This window comes from Sciurus vulgaris, assembly GCF_902686455.1.
Source record: "Sciurus vulgaris genome assembly, chromosome: 6".
Lineage (NCBI taxonomy): Eukaryota > Metazoa > Chordata > Mammalia > Rodentia > Sciuridae > Sciurus > Sciurus vulgaris.
Window position 1 is genome coordinate 52,735,268 of NC_136466.1, and position 22,658 is coordinate 52,757,925.

Consider the following 22,658-nt stretch of genomic DNA (forward strand, 5'->3'; position numbering starts at 1 on the left):
TCTCCTGCTCTCCCTCTTTTTCCTTTGTAGTCTCTTTCCTCCTCCTCTTCCTGCTCCTCCTCCTCCTCTTCCCCCTCTTCATTCTCCCACTCCCTCCTCCCTTCTTCCTTTCTCAGAGAACCCCTCCAAACTTCTTTCTGAACTATTTCTTTCTGGGTAGTTTATTTTTAATATTTTTTAGTTGGAGATGGACTCAATGCATTTATTTTATTTATTCATCTTTATGTGGTGCCGAGAATGGAACCCAGGGCCGTACATGTGCTAGGGGAGCGCGTTACCATTGAGCCACAGCCCCAGCCCCTCTGGGTAATTTTGATTTCACAATTTTGATGTCACATAGCCCCTTCAGAATGTCATTGTAAAGAAGGCTTTGCTGAGATCAACATCTCTGTGACTTCCTCCAAGTTCTACCCTCAAAATCAAATCCTGCTGAGTCTTTAAATTCTTGAGAGAGCTGATTTTCTTCTATAAGGTGGATATTTCCTTAGCCCTGCTTCCTAAGACAAGAGTTTCCTAATCCTGGCTGTCTTGGCTTCCTTATTATGTCTTGGTATATTGCAGTCGGTCTGGAATATGGCCTTTCTGAAATGTGGCCTCCAGAACTGAACACAATATAGTTTTTGTTTTGTGTGTGTTCATGTATATTTTTTCTATTATATTTTTCTATTCTGTCTTGTACAGCTGCTGTGAACATGAATTCTTTCCTTCTTCCAAGAAGAAGATGGAGTGTTAAGCCCATTTTAAAACACACACACACACACATATTATAACTATAAATGTGCATTTCTTCCCTAGGTTTAAAAACTAAGGTCTACCCAAGCTCTGAAGTTCTAGTGAAGTTCTAGTTCATTCGTGGTATTAGAGTTCAGAAATCATGTAGTGACCCCCAGATCATTTGCAAGAATTTTAAACTATACATCAGGACTCAAAAGTAGAAAAAGAGCAATTCTTACAGGGATTTCTCTGAGAAATCTTCATCTCCATCATGGTGTTTTTTTTGTTTTCTGTACAGTGCTACCTTAATTGATTTTTTTAGTAAAATGGAAGGAAGGATGCTCATAATCCAACTTTTCCTTGAAGATAAACTTGAAGTATTAAATGACTAAATGGGGAAAATTGTGTTTTTGATAGACAAGTTCAGAAATACTTGTTGGTAAGGTATGTTTGGTACACAGAGGTCTGTACTCTTTCATGATGATGATCATATCTGACAATTTCTATGTAGACTCTGCTTGAAAGAAGAGAATTTGTTTGAAGTTAGGGTTCCTGAGCACCCACAGCAATACAATTCAGGAATAAGGATGTCTATAGAATTCTGACCTAGATGAGTCAAAGACACACTCAAATTTCTGAGCCATCTGAGTGAGTTAGAAGAGCTCTAGACCTGTTAGCCGGTGATTTGTATTAGCTAGTTGTACCTCTATTTAGTAGTACGTATCCTTGGCCAGAATATTCTTGAGTTTTGCCATCTGTAAAATAGGAAATTACAAATCATCATGTATACCCTCTGCCTCCCTCATAGTGTTATGAAAAATAAAGTTAGATTAAATATACTAAAGGTGATTTGAAAACAAAGAATGTTTGACACAGATGTGATGTCACTTTATGATTAAAGGAGTTTGGCATATTGAAAATGAGAGGAAAGTACTAAATTTGAAGTCCAAATCCCTGGCTGTGTGTGAGGCAATTACAGAACCTCTTTGAGCCTTGGTTTCCTTATCTCCACAAAGGAGATCATGAAGATGGTTATCTCCCAGGATCTTTATGAGACAAGATAAGTAAGAGAGTACAGGTAAAAGTACCCAGTCTTAGATCTGGTACAGAGTTTTCTTCCCACTTTTTTTCTATGAGAGTTCCCCTCAGGACAGCAAGGAGGAAATGCAATATTCCTTCCCCAGGAGCTGTAGCAGGCTCATTATATTATAATGAAGTCTCTTGTCTAATATCAAATATTCACTTGTATTTTTCCAAACATGCCAGAAAATGGATATTCCAAGATGTGCTGTGTTTACACTCTAGCTTTAGAAATACATCCCTGAGTATTTCTATTTGTCATCTCATTACCCTGATATTCATCCTTCTAAATCCTTTTAAGAAGGAAAAATAGAGCAATAGGTGCTCCATCAGTCATATTTCTAGAGATCTTTCAGTATTCTCACCTCTAGACTCTACCGTGCTGGAACCATTCCTAGAGTTTCCTCCTGCCCCCACCCCTCATCCTGCAGCTTCCAGCACATACCCCAGACAGAGTCCCCTCCTCTCCAAGGTCTAGACCAACCTCTCGGATTCCTGTGTGTTCGTTGATCTAACGAACACATGGTAACAGTGTGTTTTCTTGTCGGTCTCACTTTATACTGTGTGTGCCTGAGAACTGTGCTGTGTGTGTGCACTGGAGTGTGCCTCTGGTGAAAGGGGAAAAGTCACAGGGCTGTTCTTTCCCCCTTTTTCCTTGTGTGTGCTCCTTGGCTTTTCTTCAGTTGCCTCTTTCTGGTAGAAATTTCTTGCCCCTGTCATATTTCTGCTTCTAGACTAGGCATTTAGTGACTGCCATGCTTCTGGCCACTGTTGAATCAAAGAGTGAAGGAAACTGAATCCAGCACTTGGAAGGAGCAGCTTCCTTGCTGGCCAAGTTACTGAGCCAACGGGGACAACATTTCCACCCAAGCCTTCCAGTTCTTAGTTTGTGATTTTTTTTAAAGCTCTTACATTGAAGAAAGTAGGCTGAATATCTATATGCTGGCTTTCACACTGAAAATTTATTCCAGTGTCAATTTGGCAGGTGTGTGTGTGGGTGTAGGGAGTGACTGTATTTTCCTAAATGTTGGTGGGTTCAAGAGGAAAGAAGTAAGTTGTAATGCAAATCAGTTGAAGTTACCTCATAGCCAAATGTACTCTGCTCATTTATTTTGACAAGCCCATCTTATTTTTAATTACCAAGACTCTCAAAGTGTACTGGTAAATGTAGGAATAGTGACTTTGGCAGAAAAAGAGAAATGTATGTAACTTGAGCCTTCAGAATGAGTCCACACTGACTCCTTGTAAAATGGAGTGAGGCAATACATTTTAAAAGGAATTTCAGTAAAGCAATTTATGTAATATGTGACTATGGTCACAAATCAATGAGCCTTTTATGAGCCAAGCACACTAGAATGTATACATCAAAATGAGTATGGTTTCTCAGAGAAATTGTGTTGGCCACTCCAATTTTTTCCAGTGATGCTGCCATTACTCAACAGATTTTTGGAAGTCTTCATTTGAAGTGATTTTTCAGTCAGTCTTCTTGTCCAAACAACAACAAAAATTTAAGATGTCATCTGAAAATCATAGTGCTGGGGAATAGGGAGACAAACTATTTTCAATGGCTTGGCTACATTTTATGATCCCATTTGACTCTGTTACTTTGAGTTCTTTGCCAGGGGAATCTTCCTTGGGAAGCAGTGGGGCTCTCCCTAAGGTCATTCATGAGAAGGTGACATGGTGTTGATAGACCCATTAGGGGCATTTGCCCCTAACATACACTTTAATAGGCACTGGAGGGACTTATGCTCTGGGCCATTTATCAAATCTGTGAAAGTCAGAAAATTCTACAGATGCTGCACATGGTTGAATATTTTTACTTCGTTCTTTATCTCTCCAAGCCAAGCATCAGTTTGGAGTTGGGTAAGGTTTCTCCCAGTGCTTTGGGTACATTCAAAGAAGGAACCAAGATGTCACCAGCAACCTCCACACAACCTCCATACATTCCAACATCTGATTCCATGTCCCTGTGTTTTTCTTCTTTCCCTCCCTATCAATTTTTATACTCAAATTAGGAGAGCTAAACCATCAAAAAAGTGTTTCCTTTACCTTTCTGTCCCCAGCCCAGCATCTTCTCTCCTTTCTTAAAAAAAAACAAACAAAAAAAAAAAACAAAAAAAACCCCACCACACTAACCTAAGTGAATAACAAATTGAAAATTGCCAATATAGTAAAGATAAATTTAAAAACAACTGAGCTTGAAATGGGATGATTTCAGTCAGTGGTCAGTACTTAAGACAGATCTTGAGAGATGCAGGTTGTGGATAAAGGAACTGCAAGAAAAGAGAAAACCCTCAGGAGACCTCAGAGAACCTGAGGTAAGTGACTGCAGGTTGTAGGGTCAGGGCTGATGATGTGGGGTGCAGTACAAATTTACAAGGGGCCTGTGGCCAACTATGATAGGTAGTAAAAAAAAAAAAAAAAAAAAAAAAAAAAAAAAAAATCTCATGTGAAGGATTTTAAGCTGAACTGCCCTTTCTGGGGAGTCTGAAAATTGTTTTTCACATAGGCATAAACTCATCCTTGCCAGCCTGAGGAGGGTCATCCTCTTGTCTCTGAGCTGCTGGTCTGGGTCAGATGGAAGATGGCTTGGGGTTTATCTGGGCTTGCCCTTGGCATGACTTCCTCTCTTCTCTCAGCTCTAAGCTGTGAAGTGGACCCATGTAAATCCACAACAAAGCAAGAACCTTCCATCCTCCAGTTACAAAGTGAAGGAAACATAATCCCCACCTTGTAACATTATATTATGTTTGTAAAGGTTTTCTTTGCTAAGAAATAAAAGAGACTCAGTGAAAGCACAAATTGTTACCCTCCAGTTGTTTATTTGTAAGAAATTTTTGTTTTTTTGCTGTTGTGCTATAAGTATTTAAAACCATCTTAAAAATACAGATTCAGTCTTAGAATACAAATGAGGTCAACGTTTTTGGCAGAAGACATCAATTGAAAAGCGTGGTGGTGGTGATAGGTACTTTCTGTTTAATACTAAATTCCTTCTGAAGGTCAAACCCTCAAATGACCCCAAGCCCAGGGCATTTGAGTGTGTGACCCTCTGAGACTTAGTCTAGGCCAGGCAGGACATGTGGCTGAGCAGAGCCGTCACAGAGGGATAAACAGGGAGCCCAGGCCTCGTAGACAGGTGAGAGTAGCTACTCTTGTTGTCACGGGGAAAGTGGACCTATGTTGCAGTAGCTTCAGATACTTTAAAACCAGAAATTCAGAATTTTATGTGAATAATGTCTACAAGTTGGCAACTGATTAGATATTTTTAAATACTACTTAGGACCAAATAAATCACACTGTATGGCAGACTTGGCTCATGTGCCTCCAATGTGCCCTGTGTAGCTGAGCTTTCTGTTACAGCACACACGTTGGCAGTCAGAAAAGGGTGTTCCTAGCTGGGTGCGGTGGTGTATGCCTATAATCCCAGCAGCTCATGAGGCTGACGCAGGAGGATTGTGAGTTCAAAGCCAGCCTCAGCAGAAGTGAGGCACTAAGCAAATCAGTGAGACCCTGTCTCTAAATAAAATACAAAATAGGGCTGGGGATGTGGCTCAGTGGTCAAGTGCCCCTGAATTCACTCATGAGAACAGGAAGAAAGGAAGAAAGGGAGGAAGGGGGTTTCCTGGGTCTTCAATGCAGATGGAGGTGGCTGAAGAGAAGGATAGAAGATTGACCAGGGTCTAGCCTAGTTTTCTCATCTTGTTTGATCACTTCAGCAACCTCTATAACCTGACCTTACGTTAGTGCCTCAGCAGGGGGATCCCAAAGGTGGCAATGCTCTGTGAAAGGGCAGATGAGAAAGAGGGAGACAGTAATGACCTCTGGGACAACTGTGGACTTACCTATCTAACTATAAAGAAGCAATTGGATACATGGTCAGGATTGGTGAACCATAGGGATTTCTGCACATTTTAACTGGCAATGTACATACTCTCAAAGTATCACCTTGAAAGAAGCATTGAAACCAGACTAAAGGAATTGTGAGGTAGACAGTTATGTATGGAGGCCTGCTAGGAAGCAAAGGAAGGCTCCTGGTGCCTTGGACCCTCTGTTCTCAGTTGGGTCATCCAACCCAGAAAAACATGAGCAGTGGTCCAGGTCTTCCATAATGGACTGCAGCTGTTCTAACCCTTCTGACCAACAGAATGAAGAATTTTACTACCTTCCTTCAAGTGCAGACACAAAGACTTTCTGGTTTGAGGTCATGATTTATATTACCCACTGGCTCCATTCCACTAGAATGCCAACACTCAAGTGAATGTGGCCCTCTCTCACCAGGGCATCTTAAACAGGTGTTCAATGACTGCTTATTTGATTAGTTAAGGCATATTCATCTTTATCTTATATTTGGTTTTTTATTTTCACTTATTTAAAGATCCACTTGGTACTCAGGTCTGATATATGTTTCTATGCTTTGTTTGCTCACATTTCCATGTTGCTGGTGATTCTGAATGCATTGCTTTCTCATTTTGAGCTGTTTATTTTTTAAAGCTACACAAATAGCATGATTATGTTAAACAAAAAATACTGTACCTTCAACTTATTACCTAATTTAATTTTCCATGTTTCTTCTCCTTCCTTTCCTGCAGGCATATGCCATTTTTCCAGTTTTAATTATAGTAGATAAAGTCTATCCAAGAAAGGATTAGCATGCAGCTTCCATGCTTTTTGTGTTTATACATATCATCTTTGTGTTGTTCACCAAGGCACAAGAAGAATCTGTAGATCAGCAACTCATCGTGGAGGACAGATTTAGTGAAAAGAAATTGGATTGGAAGAAAGTCTATTAGCTGAAGAGCTGAAATCCACACAGTCTGGATTCTCTCAGAATCCATGGGAGTGAAAGAGAAAGTTATTTTGAGTAGTTTGCAAGTCTGAGTCTGTGTGTTTTCCTCTGAAAACTTCTGTAAGGATTACAGGAAAAGTAATGTATTTTTATACCCAACTATTTGCTTGAGCACCTATTTTAAGATTTATGTCAATAATAAAATTTCTGGCTTAAAATTATTTTTACAAATACAAATTGATTTTCTTCTCCTTTAAAAACCTTGTGATTTCAAAAGAACTTTATCCATTTATCATAAGTAGATAATCTCACTTAAGCATAAAAGTAGCATTCTAAATTCCTTCTTGGGACTCACTACTCTATAATTAAAACTGTATAAAAAATGCATGCATGTGGGAAGGAAAGAAGAGAAAATGAAAAATTGGTGATAGGTTTGAGGAATAAATTTTTTTCTTTATTGTAATTATGCAACTTACGTAGCTTCAGAAAAAGAGGAATAGCTCAAAATAAGAAGACAATGCATTTAGAGCAAGACTACCATTTTTTAAAAATAGGTATTTTTGCACTTGATCTTATATTAAGAAGCCCATTTTCATCAGCCGAGGTACTTTCACTCTCCAATAATGTCTCTTTACTGTTCAGGAAGGCACACCTTGATGAGAGATCTAAGAGAGAAAAATGGATCATTTTAAATACTCGAGTCTGGGTGTATAAGACTATTTTTATAATGAGAAAGACAAGTTTTGGGAAATAGAATTTTCTTTCAGTGTTTGAGAGTTGGTTTGGCAGAAGATAATTGCACACCAAGGCACTGCCCAGAGATCTATATTTCTGCTCTTGACATCTGTAGGTACCAGTGCCACCGCCGACGGTGACGATGATAAGTGATGGGAAGATGAAGTGAGAGGTGATGCATCTTACCTTGACAGGTTTAAAGGATTGCCACAGGCAGCCCCAAGGCAAGTGCTGACTGAGGACATTCTGGCGCCTGTGTCAGGTCACTCTGGCACAGTCAGACAGGGCTGTTTAAGGCAGAGGGCCATGCAGTAACTGTGGCTTCAATCGGATTTAGACTTTCCTTCTTCCTTTCTTTCCTTCGTTTGTTCTCTCTCTCTCTCTCTCTCTCTCTCTCTCTCTCTCTCTCTCTCTCTCTCTCTCTCTCTCTCTCTCTCCCTCTCCCTCTTCCTCTCCCTCTTCTCTGTCTCTCTCGCTCTCTGGTTTTTTAGCTTTCTAGGGTTGTACTACAAATTCTAAAATATCTGTTACTTTCGATTAGTTGGTATCTTACACTTCTGTGATTACTGTGGAGATCCTAGTATTCATCACTCTAAGCCTACAATCCAAAGACATGCCCCTAGGAAATACTTGAATATGGTTTTCCTAAGATTTTCAGGCTGGCTCCCTTTCTTTGAATCCCATACTTACACCCAGGGTGTGGGTTGGAATGAATCCTAATATTGATCATAGGGGAAAATAATGAGTTACTGCTCTGGCACAAATCAAGTAAAGCAAAGAATTGTAGGTGCTCTCTGGGAACCATGCTGGGGTCTGTGGAAGAGCTATGCTCCTGCTTCTGGAAAGCCCAGCGAGGGGCTTTGGAGAGGGGGGATATACTCTGAGGTAACACTAGCACCCAATTACCTTTCCCTTTTATATTTGTAAACATAATATTTTTAGCTATAAACAGCTAACATCTTTGCCTTTTTTTTTTTTTTTCTGTTTCTGATTGTCCAGGAAATCCTAATATTTGACCTTACTCAAAATGTGCAAAGAAGAATAATGGAAGCCCCTGAATATCTTGATTTGGATGAAATTGACTTTAGTGATGACATATCTGTAAGTATCACTTCTTTAAAAAAATATTACTTTTTGTCATCAATGCTTTCAAGATCTTCTGCCTTCAAATTCATAGGCTACTTTACTGTCATCTGTTTATTAGCAACTCTTGGGACTACATTTAGAAATTGAAAGCAGGAACCCTTGTGTGGTAGACAAAGTGTGGTGTGAGGGTCTCTGGACCAAGAAGTGAATTCCACCTAATTATATGCAAGTTTGGAAAGGCAAGGCATTGAACTCATTGAGCCTCCCATTCCTAATCTGTTCCAATGTTGTCAAAATTATTGATTGTCTGCATATGCACATAATTAACCTTATGAATCTTAATTCTCAATTTTCTTATATATCTGGCTATACCAAGCCAATATTCTCCACAATTCACAAGGACACAGACTGAAGCCAAGTTGACATTTATTAATTTATGAAAAATAAAGGGAATTTTTCCAGTCACTATAGGTATCAAAGCATAAATTGGTCACAGGTTTGGAAATATTCAGGAAGAGTCATGCATTGATAAAGACTGGACCGGTTGACCTTGAAGTCCTACTTAATTCTGTAATGTTGTGGCTGATGAGTCTTTAAGTTCCTGTAATACTCGCCAACTTCCTGCTTCTTCGAGGTTTACACAGGGCTGATCCGAGTGATGTCCACATGTGCCTTGCTTAGAGTTGCATGTGACCTTCTCGTGGGCCACCCAGTCAGTTCTGCCACACCAACAAACACCTTGGCATCTAGTGCCCCAGAAACATTGGGCTCTCAAGTATGTGGGGAGACGTTGCTGTTCCTGAGTTAGACATATAACTTTTCTTTCCAGTAGCTCACAGTTTCTGACATCATCATCTGTTGATCTTTGTGGCCTGGAACTTTAGGTCAACACTGGAAATTGTTTGGAAACGATGAGCTTACTTTATCACACCTCTTGCAGCAGTTTTATTCCTCTGCTTTACTCCTTATCTTGAAGTAAAATATGCATACTCTACACCAGAGTAGATCCCCGAGATAAATTTGATCAATCACCTATTTTATACACTCTGATGATTCTTTTTTATTTTTGTACCAGAAAAATGTTAACTGCTTTCAGACAATTTTAATTGGTCCTCATTCAGATTTAATGTGAAGTGACCTTCCTCCCTCGCATGTCTGTCTGTCTGTCTGTGGTCTGTGGTCTGTCTCTCAATCACTTGAAAAAGTGTTCAGGGAACATTTTGTGAGAATTTTTTTGTTCTGTTTTGTTCTTTATGACCACTTCCCTCAAGGTATTCTTATTTGAGTGGTGAAAAAGCAAGGAAAATAATGATAGTGTGGGTGTATGTTGGAAGGATGGAAGGTGTTGTAGAAAAGGAAACTTTTGTTATGATTAGGAATTGGGAGGTAGCTCTTTGAGTTTGATAATAAGGTTGTGGTGGTGGCAGAAGCCTATGACTTGGGAGACTGAGGTAGGAAGATTGCTAGTTTGTGCAGCTTCAGCAACTTAGCAAGGCCTTATACAACTTAGTGAGATCCTGTCCTATCTCAAAATAAAAACTGAAATGAACTAGGGATGTGGCTCAGTAGTTAAGTCTCCCTGGGTTCAATTCCTGGTGAAAGAATGAAAGGAAGGAAGACAAGGAAAGAAGGAAGGAAGGAAGGAAAATGAGAACACAGGCTTTGAAGGTAGCCTGGCTAAGCCCCTATCTTGTTCTAACTTTCCCTGGCTGGATGATTTGAGGCACATGAACTTCTCCTCTCTAAGATTCTTACCTAACTTTTAAGATTGTTTTGAGGATTGGGTGAAATAATAATATATGTGAAACACTTAGCTTGGCACACAGCAAGTTACTCTTAAAAATGGTAGCTTTTGTTATTATTTCAGTGAATAATACAATAATATTTATATGACCAATAGTGAAGAAAGAACTCAAGGGAAAAGACCAGGCATGCTGTCAAGATTTTTTTTTTTTTAAACACAACAGAGCAGTTGTATTTACAGAGGAATCATCTGGCAGCAGCCCATAATTTTGATGAATTAGGAAGCTCTACTTGAAAGATAAAATATGCTAGGCAATAACTAAAACTGTTTGGCAAATTAGACTACAGGATTATGCAATAGTTGAGTTCCATAACTTGACCACTCTGAAACGTAAATAAAAATGTCCATCTGTAATAGTGTTACTCCACCCAGACTTTCCCTCTTTAAATATTTCTTTCATTTGAATCTTTAACCTGCAGTTAAACTTGAATCAAATTTGCAAGTGCATAGAATTGAAGAAGTAATAATAATGCCTAATGTTTATTGAGCTTACTGTAGGACAGGCATTATCTTCTTCAACCCTCACAACCGTCCTGTGAAGGAGGTGCTGTTATCGTCTTCATCTGAAAAATGAGGAAACAAAAGTGTGAAGATCTTACATACCTTGTTCAATGTCCCCCACTTGGTCAGGAGCATCTATCTCCAGAGTATTCACTTGCAGTTATAACACTTGACTGGCTCTCCAAGATAAGTGTAGTTGAACACAGTGTTTCACATCAGGGGATTTTACTTGCTTCCCTAACCCACCCCAAGAATATTTGGCAATACCTGGGACATTTTTCATTGTCACACTGGGAAAGTGTTACTGGCATCTAGTAGGTGGAGACCAGGTAGGTTTCTAAACATCTTACAATGTGCAGAGCAATCCCCTACAACAAAGAACTACCCAAACCAAAATGTTGATAGTACTGAAGATGAGAAATTCTGATCTATGTTAATCTCCTTGGTGAGGAAGCTCTACTTTGACTTATAGCATAAAAGATTATTTTATTATAGTTCAGTGTGATCTAAGTGTAATACCTTAAATATGCAAGAATTGCACTATTCTTATGCAGTGATTTCATGTAAAAAAAATAGTGGAGATAATCTCATAAATATTAAAATGATTGTTAGCCTATTTAGATAAACCAGGAACAATGAATGTTACAGCTGTTTTCAGGGTAAATGGAAATTTATTCAAATGCTAAAATTGAAAAAAAAATATTTTCAGGGGGCTAAGTTATTTGCATAAAAAAGAAATGTTGTTTCCCATGAACATGCTTTTATTTTTAGGATTCCATAACCCTTCATCTCTCAGGGCCCTTTTGCCACTTTCCGTTTAAATGGCAGGAGTGGGGAGGAAAGTACACATGCATTTGAAAAAGATGTTTACAAAAAAACATGTTGGAGTTGAAAACGCCTCTTCTTAGTCTCCAGCCATAGCCCTATTACGTAGTTTAGGCTTTGTGTTTCATGGTTTTCCCCTCTGGTCATGAGCCTGGTTCTTGTTTTAATTAAAGCACAAGCTGTATATTGGTTTAAAAAACAACTAGTTTTTTTTTTTTTTTTTTTTTGCCTTTACCTAATGAGACAAAACACAGAAGGCAACCAAATTATTTTGAAGTTTCCCAGACTCAAAAATAATGCACATCCTTCGCAAAATGCAGACTTTTTAAACTATACATTCTTGTAAACCTGCCATCGAAAAGGGCAGAACATTGTGCAATAAATGTGAGTCTGTGAGGGAGAGGTGATGACACACATAAACACAAGGTTCAAAGCAGGGCTTTTTTGTCACTGCAAATGGGTTTACAGATTTCTTTCTTTTTTCCCCTATGGGAGCCAGATCCCTTTATAATTAAAACAAAAACAAAAACCCTCTGGAATTCTTAGGAGCCAGGGTGTGTTTATTTTATGAAGAAAGGCCAACTTGCTGTTCTTAAAAATAGTGTCATACACAAGACTGAATGCAGCAGAGGCTACACTGTGGATCTGCTGAAGGACTTCCCTCACAACCACCACCCATCACTCATCTGCTACACCTTGCTCTAAGCTCAACACTTTAGGTCGATTATGCTCTTCGGGCCTCACATTCCCTCTGGGGGACAGACTCTATTATCATCCCATTTTACAGATGAGGAAGTTGAGGCTTGCAGAGGTGATGTGGCCTTCACAAGATTACAGATGGGCAAGTGGCAGGGTCATTATTTTTCCCTCAGAGCAACTGGGTTGAATGGAGGTATCCCTAGACCAGTCACTTCACCCATCACTACCCCATTTGGCACTGAAGTGATTACAGATTGCTTCTGGGTAGTAAGGGAGTTAGTATATATTATAAATAAAATAAAACCAGCTAAAGGGCACTTAAATCTCTTTAATTTTCAAGTTTCCCTTCTATAAAATGAGAATGATCATCTTATTGCCTTGGATTTTATGGAGAAAACATGAATATTTATGTATACTATATAAAGACACACTCATATGTACATATGTATACACACTTGTACGTATGCATACACACATACATATAGCCATACTTATAGGTACACATCAATATATATACACACATACAAATAAAAGTGAGTGGAGTATTCTTTTCCTCTTTGCAGGAATTTTTGTTGCCTTTCTGTATCACTCTGACTGCAACTTTGATATGAGGTTGACCTTTTTTTTTTTTTTTTTTGGTAATTTCTCAAACTCATTTTCATGCAAGCCAAATAGATGAAGATAGAAAAATGAGTGTCTTTCCTCTTTACTATCCCTTTTTAAAAATATCGTTTAGATGGTAATGGACCTTTATTTTATTCATTTATTTATGTGCAGTGTTGAGAATCAAATCGAGTGCCTCACACATGCTAGGCAAGTGCTCTACCACTGAGCCACAACCCCCACCCCTTTACTCTCCCTTTTGATCCGAGTTCTTGTAAACTAAAGTAATCACAAAATTATGTGGGTTCACTTTCTGAGGTGCTTGAATTCTGTCTGGTGGAAAAATAAAAATTCTTAGGGCAAAACTAATCTCATTTCAGTGAACTTTTACATTCTCATGTGAAAAGAAAAACAAAAAAACAAAAACGAGTTCTGCAGTCTGGGTGACATTGTCACTGAGCTACCTGGCCCTCTTCTGATTTTTTGCACACCACCTTTTACTCAATTCAGTATACTGACATTTGCCCAAATTGTATTATATTTCAGCAAAGACCCATTTCACAGCAGTGGGTAACCTTGAGAAAGGGGATAGAGAGCCCCTCAAGTGGACCTCAGCAATGAGTTGGGGTGTGTAACGGATACTTGAGTTCAGGTAGGGAACAGAGTATGAAGATGTTCAAGACACAAACAACATGACTTGCCCTTTCACTCCAGCAAGGCTTTACCAGAGCAAGATGAATCCTGTTACGTTTTCTTCTGCTTTCCTACAAGGTGACCAAGGCTGGCCGCCTCAATCCCTGTGTCACTACCTTACCATTGCCCTTCCAGCATTCAACCTGCTCTGTCTATATTGAGAATTTTCTTAGTACTTCCCAATATGATCTCATTTCAGCACCTATTCAAAATGACCCATCTTCTTTGTAGTGTTTTTGTAATGTCCTGCATTTGAATACAAATTCCCTCCCATTCCTCTTCTTCAGCCCCACATTATCAAAAACCTCACACCTTTTTCTAACATCATATGCCATTTAAAATTTTTTTTCTAAGCACTTTTCAGGAAATGAATTAGCAATAATCTAATCCAGAAAAGGCAAACTCTATGTTGATGTCCCATAACCAGTTCCTGGTTTACTCTTAAAATGGTCAAGAAGAGTTAACTGAGTTTTTCCCAAATACTAAACATAAATAAGATCTAGTGTAAAATAATTATTAAAATTTTAAAACTCTTGGAAAATAGAAAATATAAAAATAAGGAACCAGAGCAAAAATAAAATACCTTTAAAAATAGGATTGATAATAATATTTTTCATTACTGGAGTCAAATTGATGAAAATACATGTATTTAAAGCAGAGAGGGACAGATATATGAACATGTGGAACATCCATCTCTGTTCTGTGGAGAGGTAGTGGTGAAACTGTGGGAGCAGTTAAGTCACCTGTGAAACTATAGAGTGTCCTGAGGAAGAAACTATATAGAAGCATTATCCTGTAAGGTTGCGGGGGTGGGGAGCTTCTACAAGAGAAACTGTGAAGAAGTTTTCAGAGATTAAAAAAAAAAAAGAAAGAAAAGAAAACTAAGGAATCCAAAAAAGAAGAACAGAATTTAAGAAACTTAAAGAGGGGCTGGTCAATAGTGACAAGGTGAGGGTTGAAAGTATCAACTGGATTTTCCAGCTAGGGCCTTGATGGCTATAGCAAGCACAATGTCTGTGAGATGATGGGGAGAACCATATCGGGGTGATTGGTGGAGTAAATGCAGAGATGAGGAAGTAGAGATAAGAACAGGGATGGTTCCTGCACAAAAGATGGCTAACAAACCCAAGCACAGGAAGGCCCCATGGTGGGTCAGGTGGCAGAGCGTCCTGAGGTAGCAGAGATACTTCTTAATTTTGAGAGAATCCAGAGGGAATCCAATATTGAGAGAAAGGCTAAGGAGTTGAGGGGGAGCTGTGGTTGGCAGGGCAAGCTCCTCAGGAGATGGGAGAAGAGCACGCACAGAAGGCCAGCAATGCAGGGGTGGACTTAGTGCCACATCTCAGAGGTACATGAAGATGGGACATTCTTCCTGAATTGGAAGGGCAAGCCTTTGAAGAGCACGACAACATTTTGGAAAAATATGATGCTCTGAAAATCTCTTTGGCTGTGTGTCTTTGCCTTCCTGCCAGTTGTGCTCTTACCAGTTATTGTCTTGTTTTTATTGTGTGCCTGTTAAGATGCCTGTCTAAATTTTGGAAGACTCTATAAGAAATCATGAACTTCATGATAGTTGTTTGGATGGAGGACTTAATTGTTTCTTTTGGAAACCTAATGGGACCTTAGCTATTTAAAAGTCACTAGCTTGAAAAGGTACTTGGGGTGGTGTTCTTTCATTTTTTGTGGCTCATTACCATTTGAGTAATGTCTGCTTGTCCACCCAACTGGCTCTCATTTTCCAGAAGAAGGGCCAAAGCTTTTCAGTCCCAAACAATATCTAGGGTGGTCAGAGATCCCCATAGCCCAGTGTTTGCACTGCTGTTACAAATCCCATGCATGCTCCAACTGTTTTGCATGGCAGAGTGACAAAACTGGGGTAGACTGGGATGTGTAGAATTTTGTGTCCTATCAACTATGTAGTTTGAAGCTGAGTTTTCAGTGCCAGCCATCAACCACAGCTCTCTTGAATGAGGAAAGAATAAAGATAAGTCAAATAACATGCTGGGATAGACAGGACCATCTTTCCTTCCATTTGCAGTCCCAGCTCAACCCCTTCCTTCCTGCATCATTATTTCTCATGTCTGATTCTAAACTTAAAATCATCTTACTGTCAGCAACAAAAATGAGGGAAGGGCTGTGAACACTTATAGAAAACAGGCTTCGGAGAAGAGACAGACTCTTAACACCATGTAAAAGTTTACAAAATGACTTCACCTATACTATCTTGTATAATTATTTGTGTTTTTGGAGATAGGGAAAACAAGCCCCAGGATATGAAATGATTTGTTTGTACAGAACACAAAGTTGATAATTGTCAGAGCTACAACTTGAATCCAGATCTTCTGGCTACGAATTCACTGTCCTTTACACAAAAGGCATCAGCAAGTCCTCATACTACTAGCATATTGAGAGTGTTTTTCTTTTAAGTGTATTGTGATTTTATTGCTATATTTGTAATTATGGGCTTTTCTAAGGTGACTTCTATATAAAACCTATTGAGTTATTATTACTGAAATCTGAAGTCACAAACTATCTAGATGAATTCATTTAATCCACTTTAATAAATGTTTAGTATCTTAGATAAATAAAATGTTGGCCATACCCTCAAGAAGCAGAGAAAGCATTTATGTAAATATATATATGAAATGTTTTGTGATGGATTCTGTTGTAGATGCATGACTAAGATAAGGAAAAATATAGAACATTAATTCTATTTTTTAAAAATACATTTCTTTTAGTTGCAGATGGACACAATACCTTTATTTTATTTATTTATCTTTACGTGGTGCTGAGGACTAAACCCAGGGCCTCACATGTGCTGAGCAAGCACTCTACCACTGAGCTACAACCCCAGCACGGAGCATTAGTTCTTGAACCCCAGTGTGCCTCAGAATCCCCTAAATGGCTTGTAAAAAATAGATGTCTTAGCCCCACAATCAGAGTTCTGAGCTTAATAGCTGTGGGATGACTCCCAAGAATTTGAGTTCCTAACAAATTCCTGGGTAGTATTGATACCATTGGTCCAGAGACCACACTTTGAATGCTGACATTTTCTTTCATCTGGGGGTGTCAGAAAAGATAGTGTAGAAATGATATCCAGGTAAATCCTGAAGAATTAGAAAGAGTTTGCATTTGGGTAGAATGGCATTTAGGTAAATGGAACAGTACATATTAAAGGTAGATACAGGTAAAACAAGAGGGAACAAGAAAAGATTTTTTACTGCCACAATCAAAAGAGAAGTGGACAATAGTGAGAGAAGTGGCGGAGCTCATGCCATGCTAGGGCACATGGTCTTTGTCTTACTGGCTGTGCAGAGGCCCTGAAGGATTTGAAATGGAAACATATTAAGTCAAATTTGTATTCTAGAAAACTAATTCTAGTGTCAGGATGAAAGCTTGGAGGAAATTGCCTAAAAGAGCTCTTTTGAACATCTATAGGTTTGTGCCCAAGAGTAGTAAAATGTGTGCACATCCTGGTATTTCTCTCAGTTAATCAGTCCCTGTGTGCCGTGCACATGTACGAGTGAAAGACACCATCCTTTCCCTCAAGCATGTATAGAAGCCAACACTTACACAGAGGAAACAACCAAACACAAACAAGGTAGAAATTTACCAAGGGAGGACTTGAGAAAGGCCAACAAGGGCAAAAACGAGTAGCCAGGGCTTTGTGGAGAAGGCATGACACAAGGTGGCTTTATGGAATGTGGTACTTGCATGGCTAGAAGAAATCATTGCAGGTGAAGGGGCCCTGGAGTAAAGGAACAAAGGACAATCTACACTTTGGATGGACAGAACATTGAAGAATCTGGGGCAGCTGGTTAAATTCTGGCAGGGACACTTCTGAGACATGGTGGAGAAGTGGAAAAGAAGTTTGAATCAGAAAGATTTTTCCCACAGTGACTAACTTCTAGAGGAATTCTAGAAAAGGAATAAATTAGGACAACCTAATGAAAGGAAATACAGTGTTTCTCCAACAATGTCAAACCCCTCTCTCATCTCTTATCACCCAAGGATAATAAGAATCAAGAGAACAGGCTATAAAACTTGGGTTGGGGGACAGGAAGCAAAGAAAATGCATTGGACTTTGGTTCTGATTGGGCCAAAATGACAATAGTTACTGCCCTGGGAGCTGGCCATTGTCCTGAGAATGAGGTAGGTTGGCCATCTGACAACTGCTTATAAAAGGCCATCTGTCTTATGAATTGGGATGAAGGCCTGGGAAGCCTTCCATTTCAGCTCCCAGATGGTAGCACAATGTACTCTCACAAGGGAGACTTCCTCGGTTTTGTGTTCATTTCCAAATTTGTAAATATGAAAATGTTTTTGCATGTTGATTTTGTGAATTGTGTTTTCAGTGCATTTCTTCACATCACATCTTAACCATCTTTATAGCAGTCCCTTAAGTTTGATCTCCCATTCAAATACCACAAATTGCTTTTTTCTAGTGTTTTTGTAAAAAATGACAGATTTGTTCAGGTCAGTGCTGATTTGACATTCCATATATCCTTAAACTTACCCCAAACTTTAATTTTCTGGCCAACACATCAACCTTTCCTAGATCGATGTACTTTTTTTATGTCCATGCCCAGGGGCAGCACATGACTTTTTCTTCAAAGTCCTATCCCGTTGTGGTTGAGTTTTGATGTGAAGAATTCAAATGTATGCCTTCACAGTAGTGACTTTTTATACAACTGTGGGTGAAAGGGATGTAGTTGGGGCAGTGGGCTGCTCTATTAGACTAGTCTCTGCAAGATGACCCAGTCCCCATATCACCCAGGCATCCAGTACTGTTCAAATTCAAACTTCATCAAATTAAAACTTACTGCACACATGGGCCTTTGTGGTCAGAAAGGAAGAGCTGAAACTACAGCTAATAAATCAGAGTTCCTAATGTGTCTGACACTGGGATGGGAGCTAGGAGGCTTGTGTCTAGAAATACAGATAGCAAGTCGCCCATTTTAATAAGATGTATTTCATTAAACTCAGTGAGCAAACCTTATTGAATTGGTCATTAACTATATTTAAACACAATCATTCTTAAATTTCCTCCTTCTAATATTTTGCCTTGGAAGAAAAGCAAGAGGAGAGAGAGAGAGAGAGAGAGAGAGAGAGAAAGAGAGAGAGAGAGAGAGAGAGAGGGAGGGAGGGAGGAAGAAAGAAAAAGAGAGAGATTGATTGACAAAGGGTGGTTCATGGGGTATTTGGCAAACAAAAGACCCAATTTTAATTGAATTATAGACTGTATAATTATTTAACCTGTACCAGCTGGTCCCAAGAAACTCCTATATTCCTTCAAGAACTTGTACTTGGCCACAAACATAAGGTACTTTATTAGTACCAAGAAAAATGTCTTCTCAATGTTAACCTTGACCCCCCCCCCCCCCGCCAAAGAACATTATATAAAAGGGAAAATACTTTAAGTTTCCATTTTGGCTTAAGAGACCATCATTCCTGCCTCTGCATATCTAGTGAATCTGCAAATCACCAGTAGTCTCTGAGGAATGGCTAACATAAACAGGATGCAATTGCATCAGACAGGTAAGAATAATTTCTCTAATTAGTCATTTGAGATTTCATTTTTCACTTGGAAATACTGGAAATTTAATTTGTTTGTGAAGTGCAATTGGCAAACCGACAATAGGCATGACTGCACCACCCTCCATCTTGCTGTGCCGATAGCCCGCAGAAAGCACTGGAGGTCTCCATGAAGATTCTTTGCTTCATCCATCAACATCACACTAACTAAAGAACCTTCGTATTGAAAAATGTGTCCTAATTACACATTTCTCACTTGCAATGCTAGAATAATCCTAATGAGTTTCCAGTGATCATTTTTCTTCTAAAATAAATGTTTTCTCTCATTTCCCCCAAATTTTGCACTGGTGAAGTAATTTATGATACATTCTCATTTACATAAGAACCTTGTTCTTAGAGGTACAGAGCAAAATATTTTTAGCAAGCTGCATTTTAAAATTAAAGTATGAGCATAATTGAAGACAGTCCCTGCTTGGCCTTTGATTAAAGAAAGAGTTCATCCTATTTATTTTGTTTTAAAACACCCTTCTCTAAAGAAAGATTGATTGGCATCAGATGTAGTCACCATAAATCATAGCTATTGATTTTACATTTGTTTTAGCTCTTCCGATTTTGTGTCTCCTTGTGTCATAATTTATTATCCTGATAGCCAGACCCTGAGATGGTGCTGGGACCAAACCTGAAAGGTGTTTTCTTTCAGTTCAGACTAATCTATATGTGAAACACATGAGCTTTCAAACACAGAGACTACAGATGCTGCACAGTAAAATCTGTGGCAAGTGACAACATTAGGACCTTTGTATTGTCTGGTCAGTATCAGCAGACATGTCCCCTGACTGCCTAAAAGCCAAGTGCTCCTTCACTTGACGTTTCCTATGTAAAACTGACTTGGAATGCATGCTTGCATGGCATTATCAAGGCCCTGGGTTCAATCCCTAGCACCAAAAGTAATAATAATAATGATGATGATGATGATGATGATGATGATAACTCCTGTGTTTGCCATGTTGATGCATAGTTGAGACTTCAGAATGCAAATGTTATAGCCATCTTCTGGAAGCTCTCAAGGTCGTAAAATTCTTCCATCTCTTCAAGTAGCATAAGGGAGGAGAGATAAAGCATCTACATTCCACTGTAGCTGGCTACATTCCTCTTTGTTAAAGAAGGACTGTCAGCCCCCTTTTTAATCTGCATCTGCTTAGATGCTTGTAGGTGGAGCTTAGGATGCTACCATTTAGGGTACAATGAGATAGACTTCTGGGGCATCCAGGTATCTCTCCTGTGTTTGTTTTTTTCCTGCCTATTTGAGTGAATGATCTCGTTTTAACTTACTATTTTACACCTTTCTCCCTTGGCTTCTCATTCAGTATTCAGTCACATCACTCAAGACCATCCCAGAGCTGTGCCGAAGATGTGACTCACAAAACGAAGACAGATCAGGTAAGTTGTGCTGCTCTCCTCTCTCCCCTATCCTGACTTATGGACTCCAGCAAAGTGGTTTTCCCTCCTGCTGCTTGCTCCTGTTTTCTGTTTTCTTTTCCTTTTGCAATTTCTCCACTCACACCCCCTCCCTGCCACTTTCAACAAACAGTTGTTAATATAATCCACAAAAGGATAACAGGACGGAGAAGCCCTAATAAGGACCCAACTGTGTACAGATAAACGTAGATCATCTCAGCATCTCCAAAACCACAGTGTATGCAGCAATTTACTGAAAACCCAAGAAGGCATTGGTGACAAAACATAATGATGCAGGCGCCAATGAAAAAATGTTGGATATATTTACTACCCATATGGCAAGGACCAGCTTGGGGGATGGTGCTTTGCCAAAGTCTGAAACCCTATCAGGGGTACGACATGATAGAATCTGCAATAAGGCATACTGTAACAGTTAAGATTAAAGAAAAGCTTTGGAGTTTAATAGTGTAAACTAAACAGAGAATTATGGCATATAGATGAAAACCAGCTGGTTGACCTTTTCTCCTTTCAGCCCCCTCCCTCAACAAAAAAGTACATTTAGGGTTGTTTTTCCCTCTGTAAATCAAATTAAGCTTTCTACTTTTCTCTCTGTGATGGGCAAAAATGAAAATAAAAAGGATATTGATGGGAATGATAGCATGGTATTAAACTATGAAATGGTGTTTATTATTTTTTCCCAGTAATTACTCTAAGGCATCACCATTAACCTTGCCAAGATTGGACCTCCTCTATAGTAACAAGAGTCCTGAGAGCCATGGTTGGTGAAAGCTTAAGATAATTCTCAAATTATGTATATCATGCTTAAAAATAAATAATGTTCCCTATCTATGCAGCTACTAGAAATCCAGGTATTTTTAACTGAAAGAACTTTTGCAAAACTAATTTTTCTCTGGACTGTTTGCTTTTGACATTTTGCTTAGATGAGACAGGGAAAAAAATTGGTCTTTCATTGTTTGTTTATCTTCATGTTTTTTGTGGATGCAAATGAAAGCAATGTACCCTTGTTTGGGTCAGAAAATAGTTTAAAGTTCAAATAAAACTTTTCATTTGCCCTTAGTTTGTTCTACCTTTTTATTTCAAAGACTCTCATGTTCTATAGGGTTTAACAGAGGCTTTTGGCTATAAGCCTTATAAAACTGTGTGTCCTTAAAAGGTAGTATTTGTTTCAAAGTTGAACCAACAACTGTGATTAGTGACAGAGACAGTAGACTACAACAGAGAGGCCACCACACTCAGACTAAAGAACCAGGTTCTTGTTATAATCAGCCATTTAATAGATACGTGACCTTGAACTGTGGCTATCTATAGAATAAAGAAGAAACTTCTTTTACCAAAGACACCAGACTATTGTTAGGATCAAAATGGGGTGATGTATATTCAGTCACTTTGCAGACATGAAATTTTCTTTCTTCTTTAACTGGAGGCTGAGGGTAAGAAAACATAATAGCAAATACTTTATTGTAAAGAAAGTAAGCACTGTTAATGTACTTGGTACATTAACTTTACTTTACTTCCATTACTTCCATTAACTGAATTAATCCTCATAGCCCTGTGAGCTTAGTACTATCAGGATGTTTATACTATTGATGGACAAACTGAGGAACCGAGATTAATATCTTAGCCAAAGTCACACAGCAATTAAGTCACAGAACCTGGGATTCAGGACCCAGGAAGCTTGCCTCTAGATTTTGTTCTCTTCATTACATGTACCACTTCTCAGATAGATGAACTTAATGGCAATTGTAGGATGCTATCCTTTTAAAGCTTTTAAAATCAGCATTTTCTCCCATTAAGTGGTAAATGTCTTTTCTCTGTTAAATAACTACCCTTACTTACCAAGTCAACTTTTTTCCCGGGGCTGGTTTAGTACATTTGCTTCGGTCCTGTGACTTCTAGCCATGTCCATAATACAGGCTGCTGGATGCTCTTCTGCAGTGGTGAAGGAGGCCAGCTTCACGTTCAGGAGCTTTTGCACTTTACCCAAAGTGAGGACCCAGCGTTCAGGGTGATCAACAATAATGAGATTTGCCAGGACATTGAAGTAAAAGGAAAAGGCTCACACCTCTTGATGGAATCACATATACAACCTCCAATTTGATGGACCATTTGAAGGCA

General features: G+C 39.0%; 1 protein-coding gene across 3 annotated transcripts in view; it reads left to right on the plus strand.

Annotated features, from left to right (window-relative positions):
* Window positions 1-22,658, plus strand: part of SNCAIP (synuclein alpha interacting protein) — a 149,493-nt gene that overhangs the window by 69,047 nt on the left and 57,788 nt on the right. For all 3 annotated transcript variants that reach the window (XM_079145663.1, XM_079145664.1, XM_079145665.1), the window contains exons 2-3: window positions 8,318-8,419; window positions 20,432-20,504. In XM_079145663.1, the coding sequence (XP_079001789.1) occupies window positions 8,318-8,419; window positions 20,432-20,504 (175 nt within the window). The remainder of the gene's footprint in view (window positions 1-8,317; window positions 8,420-20,431; window positions 20,505-22,658) is intronic.